Below are 24,468 nucleotides of genomic sequence, written 5' to 3'. Positions count from 1 at the left end.
TCCATAGATAATAACATCTCGTTGGTGGCACGTCTTATTAAATTAAATAAAACATGTAATTGATTGTAGAATAAAATACATTTTCAGAAAATATTTTTTATTTAAAAACGCATGTTTGATTTTCGTAAATGATTAATTAATTATTTTAAAACTATTATTCAGTAATTTTTTGCCCTTATATTTTGATTAAAATAATATAGTTTCACGTATTTAAAAAAAAAACTTACCAGCCGAATATGATGTAGCATTTTTAACAATTCAGACTTGACAGATAGCTTTTGTTGAAACAGTTAATAATAAGTACGGTAGATAATCAAGTATTATTTTATAATATTTTATCGTATGAAAATTATTTCTTAGAATAGGGTATGTGACTCCATCATGGTATTTGACAATGTTTAACAGTGACACGAAATTAAATTCCGATTAAGTTATATACGTTTAATAATGGTTATAAGACAGATTATAGTGATACAATCCCATGAGGTTTATAACTCCATAGAATGCACTTTATTTGTACGACAAATTAACGTAACTTCCCCTCCATTTAAAACGCTTCTAACTTTAATATTAGGGGTACATAAACAGTCAAAGTTTTGATTAGTGTCAACAATCCTATTCTTAATATTATATAAAATCACGTTAAAATAGGACCTGCTATAATATCACAAGCATCATTATAAACAGCGAAATAGATTGGGATACTATTTACATGGATAAATCTGTTTGCAGATGTCAAGATAACGCGAGGAACAAACTGATGGCAAGCACGACGCAGTGGATCGATGTTGGGGCGAATGCTTGGCCTCCTCTCTGCATCGCGGCCGGGTATTCACCTGACAAAGGGAAAATCGAATTTGCTTCTTTGGCAAACATTAAAACTGTTCTCAACAATAGCATTGCCGATTGAACAAAATGTTAACGGATCTTTTATTCGTGACAATAGTGGCAATATTGCCATTTTTGCAAGAAGTTACTTGTGAGAATATTATCCAAAGTTATATAATTAACATTCTTCAAGAAAGCTTACTCATGAGAATATTCTCGCGGGGCAATATTGATATGCTTGCAGGAAGTTGGTAGTGAGACTATTCTCGTGAGGCATTAATATGTATAATATTGCAGTAAGTTTCTCATGAGAATATTCTTGAGACGATTTATTGTCATTAAAGCACGAAGTTAAATGGCAATACAGTATATGTAATTCCACAAACTTATATGGCCTGGTATCAGCGATGCTGTTATTACCAATAAACACTTAAATATGGTTTTATAATTACTATTTACTTTAAAGTGTTTTTACCTACACTTGGATTAAATATAAATTTTTATACATTTTAAATGCATATAAAAAGTTTCGGAACTCTACGGACTCACTTAGCTACGGCCGTAGCTAAGTGGTCAAAGCGCTAAAGCTATATGAATTTTAAATTTATAAAAAAAACTTAAATATGGTGTCAGTAAGTTTTAATTTTTTTACCAGGCCTCATAAGTTTTTGGGCAAGAAGTTCTTCGTGAACACTGAGGCTACTCATGCGGAAAAGGTTAATTTTTTGCAAGATTTAATTGTAAGACTTTTTTCTAGAAATCCTCGTTAGCTGCTTGTAGTAGTACTAGTGGTTAAAAAAGCTCTTGCGTCGCAATGCAATATATTGCACACATCTTTTTAATATCGTTCAAGCTGCGGAGTAAACTTATTATAAGATTTACATACTCTATTTTCGGACACCAAAAAATAACGCCAAAGTGAAATGAACCGATAAGAGAAACGAGTTGAAAAATCAATAACACTATTTTTTTTTTATATACGTTCCGCCCAGAGCGAAGACTGTAGCAGTGTGAATGAGTTTTTGCTTTAAAACAAGAGCGGCAAGTTCTAATTTGCTTTGTCGTTAGTGTTTGACTACTCGAAAACGACTCTACTATTGCGAGTGTAGAAATCCAAAACTAAGGATACGTGTAGAAGACATCTATTCAAAATTATAAGAAAAAATTGCGGAAGATTTTATTACTGCTGTTTCTTAAAGAAAAGCAACGGTCCAATTAGACACGTTTCATTTCTTTGATTCATCGCTGTCGTTTTTTTAATGGTTTCGGCATCTACGGATTTTACTCAGTCTTGGGATTTAAAAATACTTTGCTCCTTTATCTTACGGAGGTCGTTTATCAAGGAAATTGGGATCCTAATAGATAGTGCTGTCATAGACTTCGGATATTGTTTTTATTTTATAGATGGCTCCTTCCTCCTCCTACTCCTTTTGGCATCATAAGTTTCATACTGGAAGTTTAATAGGCTTAAGGCTTCTAAGCTTTCTTTTTTTTTAGTAAGCAAGGGTTTAGCTCATGACACTTTTTGCATGTCAGATTGAGCGATTTTAATGTATTTTCATATTGACTCTTCTACCAATCAAATATCTATTTAAATTGATATCAAGCAACTCACGCCATTTTTATAGAGTTTTTTATTAATTTTCCCGTGTGATGTCATTACTCTATGTACCAATAAAATGTATTTTTATTTAACTTATACGCACTTTTATTTCATAATGACTTAAGAACCGGTCTTTTTGTCATTTATTTTTTGAATGAAAATTATGTTGTTTAACAGTTTTATCAGTACTATTACCATTGTATTGTGTATAAGCAATCTTCAACAACATCCGCAGTTTATACAACTTGAATAAACACGTAATGGCATAGACAATTAGACATACAAGCAGCCAACGAATATCGATAATCAAGTAAAGGTACTCGCACACCATATAATTCCACAACCATTTTGACTCAAATTAAAGCATTGAAGTGTTTTGAAGCCTCATGTAAAGTAACATAAAGTACAATTTGAAATTGGTAACTAGTGAATTACAACTGTATACTACTGATCCAATAATAGTGAACAGTTTGCTTATAGCACATAGAAAAAAGCCCCATACTCCAATGCTAAAATTCAGCCGAGTTGATGTTGAGTCGATACTGCTATTTTGTAGGTGATGGTAAATTGGCAATGGGTAATGAGTGTTACTTCTTTTCATACCAAAAAGCTTATAACTAGGTAACATTAAGCTAATAAAAATATGGAAGTTAAACTCTAGTAAAATTGTATGAAAAAAAAATATGACCACCTTAGCCTCATAATTTAGAGGAAGTGGCAAAAAACCTCCTGGATAAAGCCGAATATTCTAATGTTGGAAAAAAATTATCAAATCCTCGAATAGGCAGTGGCGTGCGCTGGGTTTTTGATTAAGATAGCTTGGAAGGAGAATGAATGAATGAATTGATTAATTAATGAATGAAGGAATGAATGAATGAAAGAATTCATATACTTTTATTGCACAACACAAAAAGTACATAAAAAAAGAAAAGTATAACAAAACAACGTATAAAATTTTCGGCCTTATCACTTCATAGCGATTTCTTCCAGGCAACCAATGGCGAAGTAAACAAATGCAGAATGGTATACAATGGAAAACCTTCTCATAAACGAGCTATACAATTATTGTGGTAGGCATTGCTTATATGTAATAAGTGCATGCCACTGCCGATAGGAGACTTAGGTTTAGTTAAGAATCTGAAACTCACCGTTTAGAACATGTACCACGATGCTCTTAGCCTGAGCGTTGCTCGGGTTGCACTGGTACGTCCCTGAGTCCGAGGGACGTGCTTGCTGGATGAGTAGGAAGGATGTGGTAGTCTCCCCCTTCTCGGTAACAACTGATACGCCACCCCTTGGCGAGTCGTAGCTTATTATCTGGTTAATAAAAACAAAACACGACATTTAAAGTCAAAGTCCAAGTCAAATCAATTTAATTTTATCGAGTCAACTTTAATTTTATCTTCACTTTTTGTTTAATTAAATTCCAAGTTGTGTACACATACTTTGGGTTGTAGCTTAGGACAAAACTTGTAATTACTTATATTTAGATCTACTTTTAGTTACCTAATAGCAATAAACAAATAAACAATTAATCTATTTAAAAAAATAAAATCCTTTTTCAAATAGGTTACATGTAACGTAAGCACCAAAAATTCACTTTTGGTGCTCCCATTACATGTAATATACGAGTATGTAAATAGAAGTGAGTTGATGGCGATAACTAAATTCGTCAACTTAACACTCAAGATACAAGATTCCGAACGCACCCTGGTCTAAGAAGAAATCACAACTAACTTAGCCGGTTGTTTTTTTTGTCATCACCATCCCACATTGTCATTTAAATCTATTTAAGAAGCAACCTGGTTAGAGCAGTCGTTTATTCTCAAGCTTTCTTATCGTTGACGTAGTCGTTAATACTATAATAGGACTTTTCTATAAGCTTAATACAATTAATAATTACTGAACATCATTGAAAAACTCATAGCAAGACACTTATAGAAATCTTAATATATAGATTAAAGTTAAATAACATGGAGTAATATTTAATTCCGAATCTATGTTATCAATACAAGAGTCATAGCATAAAAGAATAAGCTAGCTGAAGTGGCAGAGGGCGTGTCATGTTTATTTTTTAAAGATATATTTGTTAGTAGAAAAACATCGCCGGAAAAGCCTATGTTGCAAATTTTTTTTAAGTCCTCTAAAAATTTGCCTTTGACTGCAATCTCACCAGGTGATAATGATGCAGTCTAAGATAGTAGGGGGCTGACCTGTGAGGAGTATGACAGTTATTTTAAGTTATAGTTAAATCGCCGAGAGGCGTGTCTTTGTCGGTAGGGTGGTGACTAGTCTCGGCCGAAGCCTCCCACTAGAGAAAAACAGTCAATGCACATTTTAATTGATTAGTATTTTAATACGTACCGCATCATTATGATTCCAAAATATGTATGCCGGTGGCTCAGGCGAGTACAACACTACACATGTTAGGTTGATAGTGCTGCCCCGGTCGATGTACAGGTCTGGACCTCCTATTATTTCTGTCGTGGGTTCTGAATCAAAATATAATATTAATAGATTTCCCTGTAGTAGTTTCACAGCTAAAAACTATTAAAAATATTACACCGCATCTTGACGAATAATTTCACCGAAATATCTAAATTGGATTGATTTATCGTCGAAAATCCCTCGGTGCCTGTAGACCAACAGTCTTTGAACAGTGCGTGTTGCCAGTGATGACTTGAAACATGGTCGCTTATTATGGGCCTCATAATAAGAATCAGAGTCACTTGTCACTCATACAGTGCTGGAATGACGACCCCGCAAAGGTAAAAGGCATCGTTGGTCGGCCCCCAGCGAGGTTGATAGGCGACATCAAACGAGTCGCTGGGAGCGGCTGGCAAACCAACAGCCCAGTAGGATGGATGTTGTAACTCACTACAAAAGACTGTCCAGCAGTGGACTTCAATCGATTGAAGGGAAAATGATGATGATGATGAATGACCTAAATTGATAATATCCTAATGGTATTCTAAGCTTCAAGACTTTATACACCTGACACCAAAGAAAGAAAATAATACGACATTATTAATAACAGGACCGCATAAATAACAAGACGCAGCGCACTGCTATATAGGGTACATCTACACACATCTATAAATCAGATACCAAATGTAAAGTGTTTTCTAGAAGTAATAAATAAACAAATCCATGATAAGTAAATAGTATTTCAACATGTTTAAACAAACGACTGAAGTGTGTGTAAATAATATATCTTCCTTTTGGAGCTTTAATCCTTGCTTTAAACATTCATGCCCGTTTTTTCTAATGACGTACAAAGCAATACTTAAATAAGTAACACCTTATTTTTTTGAATATATTCAATGTACAGATCACTGCGCGCAGTCACTACAGATTTTTACTTAAGACTTCCTAAAAAATATTTTACGCCACCCTTTTTTTGCTTCTGAGTCATTTTTCTTTGTGTTGTAGACTTACGTACTTTGTCTGATATAATAATTGATATATACATATATATATATATATATATAGATGTATATTTTTAATTTGGTAACTGCTTCTTGTGCACAACGTAACCCTAAAGTCTAAGTGTTTTTTTCCCTTTCCTTTGTTGTGTTGCCTGGCAGAGATCGCTTTTTAGCGATAATGCCGCCCATTGTACCTGTGTTTTATTTTGTGTTGTTTTTGTTTATAGTTTAATTTCCTTTAGGTGTAGAATAATGTGTATTTTGATTTTAATTTCATTTTCAGATCTTGAACCGTTATATCATAGAATATGATGTAATTTTGTTTTGTTTTGTGAGTGTAGTATTGTTTATTTTTATTTATTTTTTAAACTAATCAATACTAACTTAGTGGTTAAGGATTTTTTACTAATATACTAACAATGGAAATGGATTGAAACGTCTTAATAAATGATTATTATTATTATATTATACCTAAAGGAACTGCAAGTTTGCTGTTCGGCAACCTTTTCAACAACTTACAAGCTATACAAGTCTTCTTATAAAATAAATAATTTATCAGTTTAAATATTATTTTTATATGACACCAATGATTATCATTTGGCTTTTGATAATTATGGCACATATATATTTTGCATCCTGGAAATGACTATAAAATGCTTTTTATATAAACAGCACCAGGGTAAAATTCCTGGCGAGTAAAAAAGGCATTCCTTAACTAGTACCCAGTACCTGGGAATATAATATTTCTGTCCCGGGAGCTAATGATTCCCGTGGGATTTTTTCAATGAAACTTGGACGTAATCACGTAAGTTTCGTTTAAGACCAGTGTCGCCATTTTTCGTCTCCTTAATTATCAGCCGGATAATCAATAATATCCCACTAGTAGGCCTAACTACTCATATCAAAGTTGCAGAAACATTGTAGTTTGATAACAAGATATTTAAATACAAAATGACCAGAACTACAATTTTATGAATAACAACTAGCTTTAATAAATTTTGTGTCGGCAAGAGACTCAACATAATAACGAAAAATCTGTCCCTCTATTCTGAAGAAATTAATTTCAGTCGCGAAGACGTTTTTTACAATTCTCCGGGGTTGTCGCCCCGGACTTTTATTGCTTGATAATAAACGGGGCGATAAACATCGTTAATGTCAGCCATGTTTTTACATCAAGATATTAATTTATAAGATTGAGCAGAGACGGTGGCGCTTTTAGAAACAATTACATGGACTTACAAGAATTAATTAATTATTTCATTCATAAGGAAAAGTTGGCTTGCGGTTGTGCATTACAATTTTGAATTATTATTAATCTTTTTACAAACCCTAAATTTACAGTATTTACTTACATATCCAGGATGCAAAATTGTAAATGTAAAAAAGTGTTTGTGTTTCCCTCGTTTACGTTCTGACTAAGCAACCAATTGACTTGATTTTTGGCAATAAGTTATTTCAAAAGATGCAGAGTAACGTAGGCTAACTAGCAGTGGCGTGCATAGGGTTTACCACGTAGTTATAAAGCAGGAAGATCGCATAAAATTGAAATATTCTCCTTCTATACACGTCGTATGACATTTTTAGGGTAGGCAGTGCATTTGTGTATCTATGAAGTGCACGCCGCTGCTAACTAGGTAATTTGTGATCCAGGGAAAACGTGGGTTTGATTCCCACAACTGGGAAATATTTGTGTGATGAACAGGAATGTTTTTCAGTATCTGGGTATCATATGTATTTTTAAAGTATTGGTATATATTTATTTATTTATTTGTTTATCTAGCAGTCAAAATTCAAAATTAATTTATTTCAAGTATGCCTAATATAAGCACTTTTGAAGTATGTCTGTTTGTAGTGACTCTACTGTGTCATGCTAACTTACTACATCTCTGAGGCAATTTTCAAAAGCATCTTATTAAATAGCATAATAGTTGTACCATGAGGGCGTATGGCCTTCGGTAGATATTAATCCGGTATCCCTCCAAACATGTTTTGTAGGGTGAAGAAATAATTAAACATTTCGTGTCACTCTTGCATGCCAATAAGAACGGCATGGAAGTTGGAAAAGGGGTTTAGGTTGCGTGCGTGCCATTAATATGCCGCACATAATTAACGAACTTGTTCAAACGTAAACATTTTAGTACCCGCTAACTTGTGGGGGCTCGTGACTCGATTTACTTTGGTGGAACTTTTTAACGAAATTCAACTTTGAATGTTGGTTTATGATACTTCAATTTACTTGTATGGAAAGTTGTGAAACAGTTAATTATGTTCTAAAGTTCTACAATTTTGTTTCCAACAAAAGAGTATCGCATTCCAAAAATCAATTTTAACATTTTGCAATTTATCCTAAACCTTCATCATCATTATCATATCAACTCATTACCGACCCACTATAGGGCACGGGTCGCTTCCCACAATGAGAAAGGGTTAAGGCTGAAGTCCACAACGATGGTCCAGTGTGGATTGGAGGACACACCTTACTAATATTATAAATGAGAAAGTGTGGTTGTTTATTTATCCTTCCTTCATGCCCTAACCAAGCAACTAATGTATCAAGAAACTCTATGCTATACAACGTGTCACCGAATTACGAATTAATGTTGAAGGATGCGTAAGTATATTTCATAAGGAATCAGCCTGTAAAAATATTAAATCAAAAGAGGCATATTAATTTTTCCAAGAAAACGAATTCAAAACACTTAAGGTGTTTACTTTTGGCAACCCTATTGAAAATAAAAGGCTGACACACGCGTAACTACCTAAACTACGCGACGCATACATAAACATAAAGTCACATGATTTTAATTCTGCATGTGATGTTAGGGCTCTATCTGATTTATTTCAGTATAATTTTTGGCAGTGGTTTACTCTAGGTTTTCGGTTTCACAGATAAGTCTCAGACACAGTACATAATGTACCTCTAAAGCCTGTGTAGTATTATTTCGGTTTTTATTAACACGTTGTATAACTCTATCTAAGGACGATAAGTAGCACTTGCAGGCTACTTTAAAACTTAGGAAACCGTACTGTTCCCACAGGATTTGAAATAACCGTAATAAACACGGGCGACAAACGCAGGCAACAGGTAGTAGTTAAGAAAGGCAGTGTAATTTAATTCCGAACATAAGTAATAAACAAATATTTTATATTTTGATATTTTAAACAAAAATGAAGCACGTTAAGCCGTCGGTCGCGGTTATAATAACTTTTCATAATAATTGTCACGTCGCTAAAGCCCACAATTCCATATGGGAGCAGCGTGGTGGCTCTATACTCTAAAACCCTCGTTTTACAACAACTGTTATAACAAGTGATTATAACCGCGACCTGTGCCCAGCCGTGGGACAATGATAGGCTGACGATGATAATAAATCTATGGCATTAACAATGTTCGAGTTAATGTCCAGAGTCTGACCAGTTATAAGAGGCGCATTGCAGCAAAAGCCTCGTGATTGGTCACTCGCAACACACAAACCTATAAGAAGCATGCCTGCATAGGACTACGAAATGTTCAGTTTAATCAGACTCGACATCAAGATATGTACTCGTAAAATGTGACGTAAAGTGTATGCAATGCAATATGTTTTTATTGTTGCTGACGTCATGTTGCAGACAATACGAAAGACAGGTGCACATTTCAAGGGTTTTATGGAACGAAGTGGATAATCCAATATATCAAACCAATATTTCATTGGAGAGAAACAATGTTAATATCACTATGAAGTTCTCTTATTTACACAATTATATATATATATATATATATGAATGAATGTTTGTTTATCCTTCCTTTACGCTCTAAGGACGTAGAGTACCTATAGGCTACTTTGTATCCCAGTATAATAAACGGTTCCCAGAGGATTTGTAAATAACTGTTATAAACGCGAATGTAAATCGTGAACAACAGCTAGTTATTAATAATGCATGTTGTCTTCACTGAAGAAATAAATTTATTCAAAATTCAAAATTCATTTATTTCAAATAGGCCAAATATAAGCACTTTTGAAACGTCAAGTCTGTCTGTTTGTAGTGATTCTACCACCGGTTCGGAAGGCAGATTCTACCGAGAAGAAGCCGGCAAGAAACTCAGCAGTTGCTCTTTTCCAACATCAACAATTTACATTTTGCATTTTAACATTCATTTTTCTATCTTGTGAGAGCTGAAAGCGGAGCCGGATGCTTCCAAGCAACCTTGTCATTAAAAAATTCATCAATTGTATAGTAACCTCGCTGTAATAAATGTGTTTTAACAAATTCTTTAAACTTGTGCATTGGCAGGTCCAAAATCACCTTAGGAATCATATTATAAAAGCGTATACTCAATCCCACAAATGATCCCTGTACCTTACGCAGACGATATGCAGATGACACTAATTTATGACCATTTCTTGTAAGTCGTATTTTTGAACAAGCATCGCACTTAATTGTCCTCTGTACACGATCCAGTAAATACTCTCGATAGATAAGTTTTAAAGATACTCTGTTACAACTATTAAGAAGGTATTTACTGTCCATCCACAATAACAATAATCAAAACAGTTTCATAATACGCAGAATCAGAACTAACGGTCTAGTGAGCCTAAAAACCTTCGGTCAAAGCCTTCCAGATTTTTTTGCATTTTATCACTTTACTTGTTGGATATCCAGGTTTGCGGAAATCCATAATATATTATGAAAATTAAGCTTAATTGCGAACAGCGTAATTGTGATTGCGAGTGATCTTAACAATTATTCATTGTAAAGTCAACATCTCCTGAGGATGCTCCGGTTTCGGAGCGAAACGTGCGTAGAGGGTACATTGCCGAGGATCTGTTTGGTGTGGAGTATATGGATTTAAGAAATTATAAATACACCATACAGATTCTCCTGCTGTACGCGGAGTATAGCAAATTAAGCTTAATTTTCATAACACTTTACTTGCATAATCCTACCGGTCACAGATTTATATACGTAACATCTCTTAGCAACCGATTATACCGACCAATAATATAACCGATATCCGATACCGATATAAACGATATCGAATGTTATCACCATCATCTTAGTCTTGGTTGGAAGGCTTACGTAACATAATCATCAACAAATAAACCCATTATTTGCCCACTTAACAGGGCACAGGTCACCTCCCACAATGAGAGGGCCACTACGGTCTTAACCCCCTGTTAAGACCGTAGTGCACCACGCTGGCCTAATGCGGATTCATGGTGGACTCAACACACCTTTGAGAATATTATAGAGAACTCTCAAGCAGGCAGGTCTTCTTATGATGTTTTCCTTCACCGTTGAAGCAATTGATATTTTTATTGCTAAAAACGCACATAACTCAGAAAAGTTAGAGGTGCGATTCGAACTCACCCCGCCGATTCTTCCCACTGGTCTATCACCGTTTATTAATACGTAACATACTGTAATTGGAAATACTATTAGGTGTACTGGTTAACGGCTGATATCGAGAGGTTATATGCTTTCTAAGGAAAGTTAGTGACATATACAAATAGGACGTAATATATAATGTTAACTGACACGTGAATGTGTAATTAATTTCAAACTTCGTCAGTGACCAAAATATTTTCAGGTGTAGACTGTGCTAAAGACTATTATCGAAAGGTTTCGCTTTGGAAGGAAAGTTAGTGACATATGCAAATGGGAATGCAATAATATACAAACTTACCTGACACGTGAATGTGTAATTAATTTTAAACTATGTCAGTGGCAGTATCAAGGCTCATTCCTACGTGAAATGCAATTTGTGACATAGGTTAGCATTTCATCACCAATTACCTATCATAGAATGACTTGAGCTACAGAGAAACGGGGATCAGAGTGGTTGAATTTATTGTACCTGCTAATAGAGACAGGTTTATGGTTACACTTAAGAAAATTATTTCGGACTATCTGATAGTAGCAGATGCACTTTTAACATGTGGTTCACTCCGAACAAAACACGGTTACAAGCGCGTAACGTCATCCATGGCGTTCTTTCCGCGGTTACTTTCTTTGTATCTCAATAAAACTGGAAAAGAAGAGTACCTCATCTTTTTATGTAAGTCGGTTAGAATGTAAATGATTCTCACGAAGGAAAATACGCTATTTTGTCTGGCCAAGTTGAAATTGTCAACCATTTTTTTTTTTAACTACTCCAATATTTTAACGCTGTAAAACAATATGGTTATAAACCCATAAGCGATATTATTAATTTCAAACACATATTGAAAAGTATTCCGACTCTCAATTACAAACATTAGACTTGTCCTGTCAAGTTCAAGTCATTAAGTTGAATTCAAGTTATTGTGAATTAAAGCTAGCCTCACAATGGTCATTACCCTGAACTGTTTATTATAACTGTGACCAAAGTCTGCTAATGTATTAATTGTATATATGACAAAATGACAAAAAAGAAAAATTCGCATTTTACGAGTAACTTAACTTGCGCAGTTTACATTTACAGTGTCAAAAGTTCACTTACCAACGACGTTCAAATGTATAAAATGGCTCATGTGTGGAGTCGTTGAAATCTGGCATTCGTAGATACCAGAGTCCCTGTGCTGCGGATATTTTATCTGAAACAAAAGAGCAATAATAGTAAATCCATCCTAACATTATACATGTGTGTGTCTGTTTTCTGTTTGCTGTCGATTGGTTCATATGATATATCCTTCAGAAAGAACCAATCGACGTTGGGTTCCCCAACTGGTGGCGAAGCGACGTCGCACCGGTAAACGCAGATTATGTAGACACCCAACGAGGTAGGCATATGACATCAAACGAGTTGCAGAGAGCCGCTGTACTCAAGCGCCACAAGACCGTGGTACTTGGAACTTGCTATAAAAAACCTACGTCCAGCATTGGAAGTCCATCGGTTGATATGATGATGATGATGATGATTCTACAGATGGGCATAGGATACTCTTAAGACTGGGTAAATTCACGGTTGTTTTATTTCAAACATTTTTATTGTGATTTTTGAAACTATCTATTTATATATATATATATATAATATAAAAGAAAACCACTGGCTCAGTAACTAACTAATCACGAATTCTCAGGAACGGAGATTTCGTCTAGTTGGAAAGGTAGGTTTCTTCTAGGACGTTGGTTTCAGCTAAGAAACGGTTTTGAGAAATTACCCCCCTAATAGGTGGAAAACAGGGTTGGAAGTTTGAATGTTAAGTTTAATTTTTTCTTTGGTAAATGCAAACTACAAAGGTTAAAAAAAAATATTGCTACTAATAGAAAAATATGAACGTAAATTACTTAAAAAATCTCATATATATTTTCATCCCCTATTTGATGCCATTGGAGTTGGAATTTTTAAAATTTGTGATACACTTTGTTTTTTAATCGAAACCCATAAATCATTTTCATGATGTAACTGAAGGATTTCATACAAAATTGCATCCCGCATTCAACCCTCTTAGGGTTGAAATTTTCAAAAATCCTTTCTTAGCGGATTCCTACGTTGTAACAATTATCTGTGTGCAAAATTTCAGCCCGATCCCTCAAGTGGTTAGAGCTGTGCGTTTATAGATCAATCAGTCAGTCAGTCAGTCAGTCAACTTTGCCTTTTATATACGAGTATATAGATACACAGATTATTTAAAAACTTCCATCCAAAGTACCGTATAGCCATTTGCCGTATAAACTATTGAACTGATCTTAAGGAAATTGAAATTTGCCGGTAGCTTCTCAAACTCACTAGGAATCAGGAATTTCTACACTAGACGAAGTCGCGGGCATCTTTATCCCCTTGAGGTGCACTACTAATATATTTTTTAAGAGTTATAGAGACTGCGACCTTATAATATATAAATAGGCGTAGGCGGTCCCGCGGATTTCTTTTAATTCCTATTTCTTTTAATGAATAATACATATTTATTTTTTCGGGGCAGAACAAAATTTAATCGCGGGCGAAGTTGCGTGCAGCTTTCAGTTAAATACAACGTGTAACAGAATAACAAAATACTGTTAAAGGTATAAATTTTATTTATAAGGAACCACGAAAAATATAAAATCAAAAAAAGCATATTAATTTTTCCATACAAACTAATTTAAAATATTCTAAGCGTTTGCTTCTAACAACTTTGTTTAAGATAAAAGACCGACACGAGCATAGTACCTACGCTACGCAACACGTACCTAATTAAGTGACAGGAGTCACATGATTTTAATTTTGCATGTGATTTTAGGGCTGTATCTGATTTCTTTCAGTGAAAGCTATGGCAATGGTTTACTCAATAACTATTTAGCGTTTTAGTTCCACAGATAAGTCTCAGAGACAGTAATAATGCACTTCACCTGTGAAGTATTATTTCGGTTTTCATTTATATATAACATATTTTAGCGCTGTCATTAAAATTGACGCAGTCGCTACCGGACCGCTAAAATAATTTGAAACTTTTTCTTAAATAGTGATTCTCCTTAGCTCTAAAATCCATACTTTATATCAACGTCAAATCCGATACACTTACGATGTTTTTTGTAATTTTGGGGATTAATATCATATTTGTCCCCATTTTTATAATACTCCACTCACATATACCCCAACCCTCAACAGCTTAAAAACATGCATTTTGTCTCATATAATTTATCTAATAAATCTCACAAGATATTTGATCGCTTTTGTGTAAAATTCGAATCAATTTAAGAAAATGATACCTTAGAAATTGGACGTAATCTCGCCGATATAATTTCAGCTATATGATTTATTTCAATTACATTTAAAACTGTAATATCTAAACTCGATTTTCCAGTCTACAGAATAAAATATCGAGACTAATATTATTATCGTTTTAGATATCGTTAGGTTATTAATTTTATTAACAAGTCATTCACTTTTATATTAAGCCAAGAGCACACTAAAATACTTTTGCAAACTGCCACATGAAACCAAAAGAGTATCATCTCAGTTTTTGTTATTGTTGTACGTGTATTGTTTAATTAGACTTATTTCATATTAATGTCAATAGCTATTAAACAATCACATTTTATATACTAAATAATCGCACTCAGTCGTAACATCCATATAAACTGCAATTATAATGTGTATATTTATGTCACATCATATGTTACGTATATGTGATTTGACATAAATATATGGTGTATATATGGTCAAACGCGTTGGTCTGCCATGCAAGATGTTTGAGCGCTGTGACTTTGTCATTTCTTATTTCTCAGTTTTTATGGCAGTGATACGTCAGTGTCAATTCTATATAATTAAAAAAGGGAATGTTCCAATTTAATTTTGCAACGCATCGCATTGTTATATTTCAAGTAGAAATAAACGTGAATCCTAATTTAAACTAAATAGTTGAAGCTAAATCATTGTAATCTGATACTAATATATAAATTTGAAGTTTATGTTTGTTTGTTTGTTTACTTGAACGGGATGATTTCAGGATCTACTCGTCTGATCTAAAAAATCTTTCAGTGTTGGATAGCCAGATTGAATGATTTTTATTATTATTATTATATAGAGTTAGATCAATTAGAGAACTAAAAATTGAATAAAAAAAATATATTTAAGCCTATTAAAATTCAAATTAAAAATTTCTTACGTATGATGCGTTCATACATAAATAAATAAATAAATAAATAAATAATAAATAAATAAATAAATATACTACGACAATACACACATCGCCATCTTGCCCCAAAGTAAGCGTAGCTTGTGTTATGGGTACTAAGATGACTGATGAATATTTTTATGAATAATATACATAAATAATAAGAATATAAACACCCAGACACTGAAAAACATTCATGCTCATCACACAAACATTTTCCAGTAGTGGGAATCGAACCCACGACCTTGGACTCAGAAAGCAGGATCGCTGCAAACTGCGCCAATCGGCCTTAAATATGTTTACATAATTGTATCTATTTATTAAGGAAGGCTATAATCATGCTAAGATCAATAGCAGTATTATAGCACCAATGAAGATTTTTTTTCGTTCTGAGAGATTCCATTGCGTGCTACGTAAACGGTTAAAGTTTAGATAAAGTCTTGTATCACAAAGTTGTTCCCCTTTAAAAGATATAAAAAAATGTCTGTAACAGCATTTGTCTATCTTTTAGGGTTGACTTATATAAAGTCGCGAGGGACTGCTTGTGTTTCAAAGCAATGATCAATAATAATAGTGTGTTCGAAGCCTTATCTTCTGGAATAAAGACTTAAAGGTAAAGTGGTTATAAAAGCTTTATAGTCTGTATTCTTTGTTTTTACACAACATTAACTTTATGAATATTGCTAATGCTGAAAGGAACAGGTTTCATCTGTTTCTTATTTTATGGTTCACTTAGAGAGGTAACTTAAGTGTCGAAACTTTAAGGGGCTAAGTTACGAGTGATTATACTCGTATATCGGCTCAAGTTTTGTTGTGGTAGAGCTTTTTATGACAGAGCTCGTCCGGGAAAGTACTATCGCCATGCTTTTTTCTGCCACTAAGCAGCATTGTTGCAATGCTGTGCTTGCGGGTGTAAGTAACAGGCATATGAAGTTTAGCCTCAAATTGTTGGACACAGAGCGGCATGTTACAGGAGGTGCTCTTCGCATGCCTTGTAAAGAGTTGCTCTATTTATAGGCAATGGTTTTCCACTTACCATCAAATGGGCCATCTGTTTGGTCCGTCAATTATTACTATAAAATAAAGTCCAACTACAAGATAGCCCTTGACTGCAATCTTACTTTCTGGGAAGTGATAGCAATGGGCTAACCTGTTGGGGGTATGGAAGTTTTATTAAACCTATAACCAAATCGGTTTCAACGCGAACACCGGACGTTAAATTACTTAGAGCCACGGCTGAAGCCTCCAGACCAGACCAGAAATCATAAATTTCCAAATTGATGATTTCAATTTGGAAATTTATGCCGGGATTTCCTGGAATCCCGGAATTCCCTGCCGGGATTCGAACCTGGAACCTCCCTCTTAGCACCATTAGTGGGTTTGTACACCAATTTTTTATTTTTTTTTATTAGTATATTTTAGCTTTTTTCCCCTGTACGCTTCCCGTGACTCTTTCTGTGACGCGATATTCTCTATTATATCTTACCTGTAAAGTCCAGTCTTCTGAATGAGGGAGGTGTATGGCTCGAAACCGTTGATCGCTGGTATACGTGTAGCGTCCCACTGTAAGCAGGTGAATGTCTCGGTGCCGCACCCACGATACTTGCATATTCAACTGCAACAAAATAAACTAAGTTATTGAAGTTTACTTCTTTGGAACGTTAAGGAAAAAGATGAGAGTAAATTTTTACACCCTGAAGTTAGCGATAAGGTTTGACAGTGTACGGTGTAAACTTTCAATTGTCGAAGTCTGCGGGCTCATCCTGGCGATTTCATTGATTCAATTGTACGAAAATCTCAAATGGTAATGTTGAGTGAAACTTGGTTGTCCGATAATGAGGCACCTACTGTTATATTTTTTTTTGTGATATTTAAATAAACTTTATTTAATTAGATAAAGCGTTATAATGAAACTTTCAATGTATTAACTACCTTTTGTCTATTTTTCGTTACGTTAGTGTTATTTTTTCTATAAACCTAAAAAAAGGGAAAGATAAAATTTTTGAAAAGATTTTTTTCTTGTTACGCCAAAGAAGTATAACTTCTAACTCGTGTACATAAGTACACAAACGTTTTTTTTAATATAGTGTGTAAAGCCGATTAATTCTGAATCAAATATCTCTAAGTTCATACCAAGACTTTTAATACCATCATTTCAGGTTTACTCTTTGCGATCATCATCATATTAAACCATAACGTGTTAATAAGTAATGGTTAAGGCCGTATCCTCCAAGCTGCATTAGTAGATGCCCAACGCCTCAAAAAACACTATTAAGTCTTAGACATGCAGGTTTCACGATGTTTTCCTTCACCGTTAAAGCAAGTGATTTTAAATTGCTTAGTTTAAAAACGCACGTTTCTCGCATAGCACGTTCGACCAAAAGGAAAGCCATTAGCTTACCGAAAGGCTATCAACAGTTCCTTTACAATACTTAAATCAAATTATATAAGGTACACGTTGTCGGGATAGGACCCACATGTTAAAATCATATTTATTTACCTCAGAATAAAGAACATATAGAAACCGTGTATGCGACTAATATTGAAGTATCAGAAACCGCTCCACTTTAGAAGTGTTTCTCGAACAGGTGGTTCACTCCATTAAGCAGTTAGCAGTAATTATTCTACCCTCTAGTGGTATAAACGTTTACCATAAAATAGGAAAAATAGGAAAGTTTGTTAGCTAGCAACTATCCGCGGGTGTTAAGTGAGAAATGCGCGGGGCGTTTACTCTGTTTTGGACACAATGCACTGCATGCAATAATATTGGATAGAAGCAGGCGTTACTTCTAAATCTATGATATATTATCAAAATTAAGCTTAATTTGCTACCTTTCTGACCCCACCTTATCTATCTAAGCCTAAATAAAAGTAATAAGTATAAAAGGCGAATTTTTCACTTAACAATTATTCATTGTAAAGTCAACATCTCCTGAGGATCTCCGGTTTTGGAGCGAAACGTGCGTAAAGGGTATATTGCCGAAGATCTGTTTGGTGTGGAGTATAAGGATTGAAGAAATTATAAATTACACCACACAGATTCTCCTGCTTTTCGCGGAGTATAGCAAATTAAGCTTAATTTTGATAATATAGCATGCAATAATGGCTGAATGAGGGTTTGGTATGTAGGTACTGAATTCAGTGTTCTTCTACCAATTTTCCGGTAAACTTTCGTGCTTTTTATATCTTTTATCCTAAGGGATAGTCTTCCGGGCTACAAATGGGATAATATGCCTATCTTCAGCGAGCTATCTAAATGAAAAATTTGGTCAAGATGATTTTACTGATAAGAATTAGTAAAACCAATATATGCATAGTATCACCAATATATGCATAATTTATGTAAATGTAACCTTGTTTATTTTTTAAATCCGATGGGAATATTCCCCGAGACTTGCCCTTGGATAAGGGGTATCTTAAGCATCCGGCCCCGGTTTCATCTCTCACAAGATGTAACTCTCTCACTCGTAAAAATGAAAGTTAAAACGTAAATTGTTGATGTTGGAAAAGAGCAACTGCTGAGTTTCTTGTTGGCTTCTTCTCGGTAGAAACTGCCTTCCGAAGGGATGGTAGAGTCACCATAAACAGAGACATAAGTTAATTTTCAATATTTTTTTAATTTTATGTCCGTTTACAGAGTTAGCGTTAGGAGTTAGTGTTAGCTAGCTGTGCGAAATTCTTCATAATATATGCAGTGGTTGAGCTGAACATTGTAAACAAACAGACACACTTTCACACAAATTATAATGTCACTAAATAAAAAAATCCTGCTGGGCGCAGGATTTCTCAAGGTTACTTTTCTTGACTTAACTAAATACTATACGAGTATACCTAAAATAATATGGATACATTAACAAGGTTCATTCCACTCACTACATAAAATTTGAGCTCTTTATTAATATTTTGGTAATGGAACAATATGTTACGTGGAATAAGCACTTTGTTTTCCAAATGGAGTATAAATTTCATTTTAATTATTGGTAGACAATGGATTGAAGGTAGAAACAAAATTACTGTGTAAATTAATTAAACGCAGAGTCTATTATCTGAATTAAAATTAATGAAATAATATCTAAACAAGAATTAATATTTATGTAAAACTAAATCGCTTTGTTTACTCGCTCGCAAAAAAGATGCAGGTATATTCAAAATTGAATTTTATTTTATTTTTCAGCGTACCTAACCCGTGCTTTTATTTTATTTGCTTTTGTTTCAGTATGCTCTCGAATAGGACATATTGACATTTCGTGAACTTTAGTTTTGTAGTTTTTAAATACATTTTTCAATGAAAGTAAAATAACGGCTGTGAAATGTGCAACTCTTTTAGTATCTCATGAAATAGATACCAAGCATTCGGTGTTTATTACCTAAGCTCAACAAACCGCATTTCAGCAAAACCGCAAGGCAAAGCTCTCCCTATTCTCTTAGGAAATCTGTCTGAGCTCTCTTCCTTTCGCTCGATGGGTTAATTAGCCGCCGAATTCAACTAGGATGGGTAGCGCTTGGGAAGCTTCGAAAGCTTTTCATCCAAAATCCCTCAATGGCTGAAGATCAAAGTCTTCGAAAAATTATGTTCCGAAACACGGTCACTGACTTTAGGCTTCATAAGACGGCTCAGGAGGGCGGGAAATGGAGATAGCTATGCTCGCAAGTAGGAGTTTGGCTACGTAATAAAATGAGAAATAAGGAAAACCGTAGAAGTTGCACCAACACAGCTGTTAAGATTGCAAAGCTAAAGTGGCGATGGGTGTGAAGGGGGTAGATAGCTCAGCGAGTCGATGGAAGTTGGGGTCCCAAAAAGCGTGAGTTGCTGAGGCAAAAGTAGTATCAACACTCAGTGCAGCACAGTGCTGAAAGACCCCTAATTATTTATTTATTATTTATACTCTTTATTTGTACACCACTACACAGTTAGGAAATATAGGACGAATAGATAGAAACACAAAAACTGGAGTAGAATACAAAAGGCGGCCTTATCGCTTCACTTAGTAGACAACATCAAGCGCAGGGAGGTGCTGGACAAATTCGATACAGGATGGTGGAGTATAGAAGTCCTTACAAAATATCAGTTTCCATTTCTATCGGTCGAAATAATTATGATGTTATAAAGGCCGATGTTAGTATATAAAATATTAAGCTACTCGAAATTTCTTCAATTTTATTCAAATTTTATATACTCAAATTTTATTTCAATTTCTGCCGAAATTGGAAATAAAATTTATCTTACTTCCTTGAAAATAGATTTCGAGTAGCTTAATATTTTATATACTAACATCGGCCTTTATAACATCATAATTATTTCTATCGGTCGAAATAATTATGATGTTATAAAGGCCGATGTTAGTATATAAAATATTAAGCTACTCGAAATTTCTTCAATTTTATTCAAATTTTATATACTCAAATTTTATTTCAATTTCTGCCGAAATTGGAAATAAAATTTATCTTACTTCCTTGAAAATAGATTTCGAGTAGCTTAATATTTTATATACTAACATCGGCCTTTATAACATCATAATTCGACCGATAGAAATAATTATGATGTTATAAAGGCCGATGTTAGTATATAAAATATTAAGCTACTCGAAATCTATTTTCAAGGAAGTAATATAAATTTTATTTCCAATTTCGGCAGAAGCGCTTTGAATTTATTAGCTATGAGCTTCCAAATAGCAAGCATCGATAATAACAATTTTCTTTCCAACTTTATCACTTCGCGATACTCTTAACGGTTCTTTGGGCGTAAAACTCAAAGATTTACGAATATTTGAATTCCGTTATGGTGTTTTAACTTTAGAACAAGATTCTAAGCGAAGGATTAACAATGGGTTTTCCAAAACAATGGGCGTTTACTTTAATTAAGGCAGTTGATTAAAAGTTTAATACCGGTATACTAAATCATCGAGTTAAACTTGTACTATTGTATAACAAACGGCTACTCTGATAGAAATAGGTACCTACTTGGTATTCATTTTAATGATTAATCTGATAAGAGTTTTAAAAGCATTGAACCAAATGGAAATACTTAAAAGCTTTTTTATTGACTTCATTTAATGTAATCTACACAAACAGCTAAATCTGAGAAGAATGTAGGTAAGTTTGAACCTCCTCAATCACGACACGCGAACGAACTCTGAAATAAGGATCTGGAAAAGGTTAAAAACTAGACGATAATTAATGAACGTAGAATGTGAATTATTAATTGAAAGTGTGGAAAATTTACTTTCCTGTACTGGTTACCTAATCGATTGTTGAACAACAAATTTTTACCTCCAATAATCAACTTTACAACCATAATATTGTATTAACAGTAATATATTTTATGCCTTGGTCCGGAAATCAAATTTTTTGGATTGTACGTGTTCTGTGGAGAGATATGGTTGCTAACTATGGGGCCACAATATAAGAAATCATATCAGAGTTACTTAGTGAACGATGGAGCTTGCAAGTCTCCTAGTATAAAAAAGAGTGAATTTTTACCAAATAAAAAAAAACAGTTCAGATACTGTATTTACGGAAAACCGTAAATACATATACATTTCCGTACTGACTTTATCGACTTTTTTATTATATTCCACTACAAGTTGCCCTTGACTGCAATCTTACCTAGTGGTCAGAGTGATGAGTCTAAGATGATAGCGGGCTAACCTGCTAGGGCGTGTGTTATTCATACCCCTAATCGGTTTCTACGCGACATCGCATCGCAACGTAAATCGCTTAGCAGCTCGTCTTTTGGTAGGGTGGTAACTAGCCACGGCCAAAGCTGAGAGGCCCACCAGACCAGACCGAGAAAATTCAGAAATTATAAATCCCCAAATTGCTCTTACCGGGAATTCAACCCGGGACCTCCTACTTAAATTCAGAGCGCTCGCCGTTGCGCCAAGTAGGTAGTCAAAATATTGTTAAAGAAAGTATTGGGTTGAGTAAATACTTTTGTAGTTCCTTTTGAAGTTGGTTTTTGCTTTGACACCAAATCTATCGAACACAGTAAATATCCATTTGCACAAAGCAATCGACGTCAAAGGAGACAGCCATACATCGTACCGGTCACCACAAACAGTGCCGTTTCCAGCAGCTCTCAGCGACGCTTAATTAAATTAGCTCGTAACTAGGTTACGAGCTCAAACGTGCGCGTGTTTTAGACTATAATAGGATCTTTAAAAGATATAAAACTTGTATCAACTGCAATTAAAAAATAGATATAACGGTGCCGATTCTGTTGAACTAAGTCTCTTAACTAAATAGGCAGATATAAAAAGGTTTTAAAGAAACACTTTTTTTAATAATTCAAAATACCTAATAAACTAGCTCTACGATACAATTCACAAGTTTCTCAGTTCTCACTTCCATCAGCGGTCCCCAAAGACTGCCCCGCGTGTTCTCATTTCAAACAGCATTACATTATAAGAATTAATTCTTGACCATATATAATATCAATAATAAAACAAAAGAGATTAAAGGTTGTTTCACGTCACGCTGCGAACATATACAAACCATTATAAATGTTTATCAAAACAATATGTTAGCGGTTGCCCACCTGGCTGATACTACGCTATGCAATAAACATGTTGAGATGTCACTACAAGATTCATTGATATAGAATTGCTTATTAATTAATTATTTATTATTTGTACTATTTTGATTTATATAATTTACTAGCTGACCCCAGCGCCATCTATCGGGCTGATTTGTAAATCTAAACCATCCAGTGGTGCCACCCAAACGCATATCGAAAAATTCATTCAAATCGGTCCAGCCGTCTAGGAGGAGTTCAGTGACATTCACACGCAAACTAGGAATTTATATTTAAAGATAATAATACTTATCTAAATATTTAATTTTTAGATAAGTATAATCAAATGAAAGTAGAAGCATTACCTTTTCAAGCATTCATTCTTTATCAAGTAATTGTAGGGGGAAACCCTGCTCGATTATATGTTAAATGTAATAAGTGAAAACTAGTATTGTACCAAGTCATATTTAACCCCACGTTCTCCAACAAATAACTTATTTAAGCTAATGTTAAATGTTTGGTCTCATCATCAGCATATCAATCCATTACCGGCCCACTACAGGGCACGGTTCTCCTTTTTCAATGAGAAGGGGTTAAGGCCGTAGTCTATCATGAGATCACAATCTGTTCCTTTACCGTTGAAGCGGGTGATACTTTACTTAAAACGCACATAACTAGGTGCGTGCTGGGATACAAACTCGGCCGCCTGAATTTGAAGTCGAGCTCATAACCACTGGGGTATCACCGCTAAAAATAATTTTAATTCATGGATAAAATAAAAAAAATATTTGTCTACATAATATCTTGATAAAATTTGCAACTTGCAGTGATATTACAACTTTACTTAAAAGTCCAGGTATCCAGTCCTATCCAGTCCAGTCTAGGTAAATATCTTTGGTTTACTGTCTCGCGAGGTATGAAAAGTAAGAAGTTCTATAAGTGAGTTTAACGCAGGTATTATGCTGCTTTCGTTTTTGACGCTCCTAAACCGCCTCGCTACACTCAGGAATCCAGATGCAACACCCTCGCTAGTTCGGGAGTTACTCCTAAAACCCCACATTACACGTTACGTTGGGTTTTATCCCGGCACCCGTAACGCAAGACATTGCATTACCATCTTCTTGAATAATATACTATTAAAACTACCAAATTATCTATCACCAAGTCTTCGTAAAACATTACATTACGCCTTTGTTGAACAATATCTTATCTTATCTTATATCTTTTAACGAGCAATTCTTGTATATATATAATTGGAATCTCGGAATCATCGATTCAATCAATCTCGATTTTCATAAAATTTATTATACAGGGGGTTTCGGGGGCGATAAATCGATCTAGCTAGGATACATTTTTAGAAAATGTAATTTTATCTTATATATTTAATCTTATATCATTAAACGAGCAATTCTTGTATATATATAATTGGAATCTCGGAATCGGCTCCAACGATTTTCATAAAATGTAATATACAGGGGGTTTCGGGGGCGATAAATCGATCTAGCTAGGATTCATTTATATTGGAATCTCGGGAAA

General features: G+C 34.4%; 1 protein-coding gene across 1 annotated transcript in view; it reads right to left on the bottom strand.

Moving 5' to 3' along the window:
• Window positions 1-371: 371 nt before the first annotated feature.
• The window catches only part of LOC120623976 (tyrosine-protein phosphatase Lar-like), a 33,502-nt gene continuing 9,405 nt past the window's right edge, over window positions 372-24,468 (bottom strand). The window contains exons 3-7 of the mRNA XM_039890273.1: window positions 16,906-17,034; window positions 12,323-12,416; window positions 4,796-4,923; window positions 3,580-3,748; window positions 372-863 (exon numbers count right to left, since the gene is read on the bottom strand). Coding sequence (XP_039746207.1) covers window positions 736-863; window positions 3,580-3,748; window positions 4,796-4,923; window positions 12,323-12,416; window positions 16,906-17,034 — 648 coding nt within the window. The 3' untranslated portion in view covers window positions 372-735. The remainder of the gene's footprint in view (window positions 864-3,579; window positions 3,749-4,795; window positions 4,924-12,322; window positions 12,417-16,905; window positions 17,035-24,468) is intronic.

Source organism: Pararge aegeria, chromosome 5, assembly GCF_905163445.1.
Source record: "Pararge aegeria chromosome 5, ilParAegt1.1, whole genome shotgun sequence".
Classification (NCBI taxonomy): domain Eukaryota; kingdom Metazoa; phylum Arthropoda; class Insecta; order Lepidoptera; family Nymphalidae; genus Pararge; species Pararge aegeria.
Note: the sequence above shows the minus strand (reverse complement) of the source record. Positions and strands in the feature narration are given on the sequence as shown.